The sequence below is a fragment of the Tamandua tetradactyla genome, chromosome 9, assembly GCF_023851605.1.
Source record: "Tamandua tetradactyla isolate mTamTet1 chromosome 9, mTamTet1.pri, whole genome shotgun sequence".
Classification (NCBI taxonomy): domain Eukaryota; kingdom Metazoa; phylum Chordata; class Mammalia; order Pilosa; family Myrmecophagidae; genus Tamandua; species Tamandua tetradactyla.
In genome coordinates, this window is record NC_135335.1 from 12,016,355 (window position 1) to 12,022,466 (window position 6,112).

A 6,112-nucleotide genomic window follows, 5' to 3' on the forward strand; every position below is an offset into this window, starting at 1 on the left:
ATTGTCTATAGATATATGGGCTTGTTTTATCTAAAATGTCTGTCCTTATAGCACATTGTATTTTTAAAAAAATATTTTTATTGAGAAATCTTCACACAGTCCATCCAAAGTATATAATCAGTGGCTCACAGTATCTCACATAGTTGTGTATTTGTCACCATGATCATTTTTAGAACATCTGCATCACTCCAGAAAAGGCAATAAAAAAAAGAAGAAACTCATATATCCCATACCCCGTACCCCTCCCTTTCATTGGCCATGAGTATTTTTTTTTTAATTTTTTATTAATTAAAAAAAATTACAAGAAACAAACATTCCCAACACATACACTCAGCAATTCACAATATCATCACATAGTTGCATATTCATCATCATGATCATTTCCCAGAACATTAGCATCAATTCAGAAAAAGTAATAAAAAAACAACAGAAAAAAAAATTTTACAGGCCATACCCCTTACTGATCCTTTTCATTGATCACTAGCATTTCAAACTAAATCTATTTTAACATTTGTTCCCCCTATTATTTATTTTTATTCCATATGTTCCTCTCATCTGTTGACAAGGTAGATAAAAGGAGCCTCAGACACAAAGTTTTCACAATCACACAGTCACATTGTGAAAGCTATATCATTATACAATCATCATCAAGAAACATGGCTACTGGAACACAGCTCTACATTTTCAGGTAGTTCCCTCCAGCCTCTCTGTTACATCTTGGATAACAAGGTGATATCTACTTTATGCATAAGAATAACTTCCAGGATAACCTCTCGACTCTGTTTGGAATCTCTCAGCCATTGACACTTTGTCTCATTTCATTCTTCCCCCTTTTGGTCGAGAAGGTTTTCTCAAGCCCTTGATGCTGGGTCTCAGCTCATTCTAGAGTTTTTCTCAATCCCTTGATGCTGAATCTCAGCTCATTCTGGGATTTCTGTCCCATGTTGCCAGGAAGATCCACACCCCTGGTAGTCATGTCCCACGTAGACAGGAGGAGGGTGGTGAGTCTGCTTGCTGTGTTGGCTGCAGAGAGAGGCCACATCTGAGCAACAAAAGAGGTTCTGTTGGGGGTAACTCTTAGGCTTAATTTTAAGTAGGCTTGACCTATATCCCCTGTGGGGTTAAGTTTCATATGAACAAACTCCAAGACTGGGGACTCAGCCTGTAGCTTTGGTTGTCCACACTGCTTGTGAGAATATCAAGAATTGAACTTGAGGAAGTTGAATTTTTCCCCATTCTCACCCTTCCCCGAAGGGGACTTTGCAAATACTTTTCCACTCACTGATCAAATCACTCTGGGATTCATTGGGGCATCACTCTGGACAAACCAACAAAATCTCATGTCTTACCCAAGGTTCCATGTAATTATGTTGTTCAACCAAGCTATCTACATAAGTTATATTAGGAAATGCACTAGTCAAAATACAGATTTGTACCAAATAAACATTTTTTGCTTTAGTCTCACACATTGGTTGAAATTTTAAAATATTAAGTACCATCTGTTTTCAGCATACTGCAGTAATGACATTCTTTTGTTCTTCCTCATGCAAAAACATTTTTAAAATTTGTACATTTAGTCACTATCATTATACACTCCAGGCATTCCTAGATTACACCATCTCAATCTTTATCGTCTATCTTTCTTTGTGATTTCATTTATGCTCCAGCCCTTCTCCTCTATCATTCTCATATGCAGCTTCATTCAGTGTTTTAACATAATTGTATTACAGTTAGGTAATATTGTGCTGTCCATTTCTGAGCTTTTATCTTCAGTCCTGTTGCACAATCTGTATCCCTTAGCTCCAATTACCCAATATCTTACCCTATTTCTATCTCCTGATGGTCTCTGTTACCAAGGAAATAGTCCAAGTTTATTCACTAATGTCAATTCATATCAGTGAGACCATACAGTATTTGTCCTTTTGTTTCTGGCTAATCATACTCAGGATAATGCCCTTAAGGTCCATCCATGTTGTTACATACTTCATAACTTTATTCTGTCTTACAGCTGCATAATATTCCATCTTATGTAAATGTCACAGTTTGTTTAGCCAACTCTCTGTTGGTGGACATTTTGGCTGTTTCCATCTCTTGGTAATTGTTAATAATGCTGCTGTAAACATTGGTGTGTTAAGTGTCCATGTGTGTCCTTGGCTTCGTGTCCATATAGATGGGTCCTGTTTTTTAATCCATTCTGCCAGACTATGTCTTTTGATTGGAGAGTTTAATCCATTAGCATTCAGTGTTATTACTGCATGGGTAGTACTTTCTTCTACTATTTTGCCTTCTGGATTTTATATGTCATATCTAATTTTCCTTCTTTTTACCTTTACTCATAGTCTTCCTTTCTACACTCTTCTCCACACCTCTCTCTTCTGTCTTCGTATCTGTCTCTAGTGTTCCCTTTAGTATTTCTTGCAGAGCTTGTTTCTTGGTCACAAATTCTCTCAGTGATTTTTTGACTGAAAATGTTTTAGTTTCTTCCTCATTTTTGAAGGACAGTTTTGCTGAATATAGAATTCTTGGTTGGCAGTTTTTCTCTTTTAATAATTTAAATATATTATCCCACTGTCTTCTCACCTCCATGGTTTCTGCTGAGAGATCTGCACATAGTCTTATTGGGCTTCCCTTGTATGTGATGGATTGCTTTTCTCTTGCTGCTTTTAAGATTCTCTCTTTCTCTTTGACCTCTGACATTCTGATTATTAAATGTCTTGGAGTACATCTATTTGGATCTAATCTCTTTGGGGTACGCTGCACTTCTTGCATCTGTAATTTTAAGTCTTTCATAAGAGTTGGGAAATTTTCAGTGATAATTTCCTCCATTAGTTTTTCTCCTCCTTTTCCCTTCTCTTCTCCTTCTGGGATACCCACAACATGTATATTCGTGCACTTCATATTGTCTTTCAATTCCCTGAGTCCCTGCTCATATTTTTCCATTTTTTTTTCCTATAGTTTCCGTCTCTTGTCGGATATCAGATGTTCCATCCTTCAGTTCAGAAATCCTATGTTCTGTCTCTCGAAATCTACCATTGTAGGTTTCCATTGTTTTTTTTTTTCATCTCTTTTACTGTGTCTTTCATTCCCATAAGTTCTTTGATTTGTTTTTTCAGACTTTCAGTTTCTTCTTTTTGTTCTTTCCTTGCCTTCTTTATATCCTCCCTCAATTGATTGATTTGGTTTTTGATGAGGTTTTCCATGTCTGTTCATACATTCTGAATTAATTGTTTCAGCTGCTGTATGTCATTTGAATTGTTGGTTTGTTCCTTTGACTGGGCCATATCTTCAATTTTCCTAGTGTGATTTGTTATTTTTTGCTGGCATCTAGGCATTTAATTACCTTAATTAGTTTATTCTGGAGATTGCTTTCACTTCTTTTATTTAGGGTTTTCTTGCTGTTTGAATTTGTTGTCTATCTGTTCTTTGACATTCCGTTCAGCTTTATCTGGACCTCTAGCTTAAGTTTTGTTTAACAGAGGAGAATTTTTCAGTTCTTGTTTTCTTGTTTCTTGCCCTGCTTATGTGGTGCCTTTCCCCCCACACACACTTAGGAGGGTCTACTTAGATATTATATACCCCAGCCAGATTTTCCCAGACCAAACTGGCCTCCTATCAGGAGAAAAGAGTCACCTGTGTCGGTTTTCCCTGAGGGTGAGACCCAGCAGGTTGAAAGACTTTCCTGTGAAGTCTCTGGACTCTGTTTTTCTTATCCTGCCCAGTATGTGGCGCTTGTCTGACTGCAGGTCCCACCAGCATAAGATGATGCGGTACCTTTAACTTTGGCAGACTCTCCCTGCTGGGGGCATGGTGGAGACAGAGGAGAGGTTGTAGGCTGGTTTTAATGGCTTCAAATTACCAAGCCCTGGTGTCTAAATTCCTTGATGGAGGGATTCCACCTGGGTGGGGCTTCACCCCTCCCCTGGGGAAGGCACAAGCTCCAGATAAGCCCCCAAAAGAGCTTGCTCCTGCCTATGCCTAGGGCAGTTGCAGCCTGAAAAGTCCTGCCGCTCTATCCAGAGGCAGTCAAGCCTTTGTAGATACACAGCCACAAAAACCTCTGTTTCCTTCTTTTTTTCCCCCCGTTTTTCTGTCAGTCCTGCCCCCTTGGCGCCAGGGCAAAATGAGCAACCTCTGCTTTGATCAGGTTCACCTAAGCTGGGGGCCTATTTTTAGTAGTCAGAATATGTTAATTAGTTCCACAGTTGGCGTTTGATTGTGCCCAGTCCCTGCTGCTGGTAAAGTCCTTTCCTTTCCCCTCTGGGAAGCGGCCTGTGGGGGAGGGGCGCTGGCCACCACAGCTTTGGGAACTCATGGTTCTGGGGGGTGTGCGCATGCGGTCCAGCTGGTCCAGACTGGGGTACGCTGTGTGTCTGGTCACTATCGTGGCTCCGGGAGCTGTTCTGTACTGTTTCTGGTTATTTAGTAGTTGTTCTGGAGGACGAACTAAAATGCGCAGGTTGTTAAGCCGCCATCTTGACCCAGAAGTCCCATGAGTATTTCAGTCTACCCAATTTTTTATCCCATATCCCCCATTATTTATCTTTCCTTATTTTATTTTCTCATCATCATACTGTCTTGATTATTGTAGGGAGGTCTTTTTTATAAGCAGGATGAGGCTCCAGCTTTACCACTGGAGAAGATCCAAAAGAATGTGGACATTGGGCGGGCCACGGTGGCTCAGCAGGCAGGAGTGCTTGCCTGCCATGCCAGAGGACCCGGGTTCGATTCCTGGTGCCTACCCATGTTAAAAAAAACAAAAAAACAAAACATAAAAAGAATGTGGACATTTGCCCTAGATAGTTGTATTTTTCCTGCTTCTGCTAGCATTCTACCTTTGGGGGAAAAAAACAAAAAAACATGGCCCAATGAATATCATTACTTCAACCAAACTATAGTAGAAAGGCTGTCACATTACTGTTATTCCTAGATGGTAAGTTCTTTAAAGAGAGGGATTAAGTGTTTATATACATTCCTAGTACAATGTTTATTACATGGCTTCTCAATTAATGTTAGTAGAGTTTAATTGAGCCAGAAAAAATGAGGGAAAGATCCTAGTATTACCAGTGAAATAATATCATTAGGAAGAGTAAGGGACAATAAAATAGGTAAAATGAGATTATCAGAGGCGATGGGAATAAGAACAAAATTTGCAAAAATGGAATGAGGGAGGGAGTTGCTTTTCTAAATATGTGTTTGTTGTGATGGAAACAGTGTTCACAATTTATGGGAGTCCCCATTTCAGAGATTCTAACCCACTGCCCTACCATATGTGTTTGGATTCTTGGTTTTAAAACTATTTTTCCTTTGTGGTCCACCAGGGAGTGTTTGCCATCGTGGAGATGGGGGACGTGGGTGCTCAGGAGGCTGTCTTGTCACAGCCTCAGCACAGCCTGGGTGGACATCGCCTGCGGGTCCGGCCACGGGAGCAGAAGGAGTTCCAGAGCCCAGCTTCCAGATCCCCCAGAGGAGCAGCCCCTGACGGTCACCATCTGGCCAAAACACTAGCCGAGGCTCCAGACGTGGCGGCACAGATGGTAAAGCTTGTGGGGCTGAGGGAGTTGTCTGAGGCTGAGCGGCAGCTTCGGAGCCTCGTGGTGGCCCTCATGCAGGAGGTCTTCACAGAGTTCTTCCCTGGTAGGTCACTCCCACCCGCCTTCTCTCTGCACCTTCCCTGTCCTGCACCCCACCCATCCCCGCTTCCCCTTCCCCACGTCTGCATCCCCAGTCCTCCCTCAATTAGAGGGGTTTGTTTTGCTGCTCTTCCATTTTTGTACCTTGTTATGTTCTTCCACCTCCCGCATCCCCTGATATCTCTTGACCTTTATTCTTTGCTTGGCACCCAGGCTGTGTGGTCCATCCTTTTGGCTCTTCTATAAATAGCTTTGATGTCCACGGCTGTGATCTTGACCTCTTCCTGGATTTGGGTGACCTGGAAGAACCCCAGGTGGGTGGCCAGGGAGACAGCTGGGAAGAGTTGGTGAGAAAAGTCAGTCAGGAAAATCTGCCTCCTTCTAGCCATGTGACTGTGGGCAAGTACTTGACCTCTCCCTGCCTTGGTTCCTCATGAGTAAATTGGGATAACAGGACCTGTGTGAAAGCGTTACTGTAATTG

At 41.6% G+C, this 6,112-nt stretch overlaps 1 protein-coding gene across 2 annotated transcripts in view; it reads left to right on the forward strand.

The window, feature by feature from the left end:
- Positions 1-6,112, forward strand: part of TUT1 (terminal uridylyl transferase 1, U6 snRNA-specific) — a 54,071-nt gene that overhangs the window by 43,673 nt on the left and 4,286 nt on the right. For both annotated transcript variants that reach the window (XM_077115990.1, XM_077115989.1), the window contains exons 3-4: positions 5,319-5,634; positions 5,844-5,944. In XM_077115990.1, coding sequence (XP_076972105.1) covers positions 5,319-5,634; positions 5,844-5,944 — 417 coding nt within the window. The remainder of the gene's footprint in view (positions 1-5,318; positions 5,635-5,843; positions 5,945-6,112) is intronic.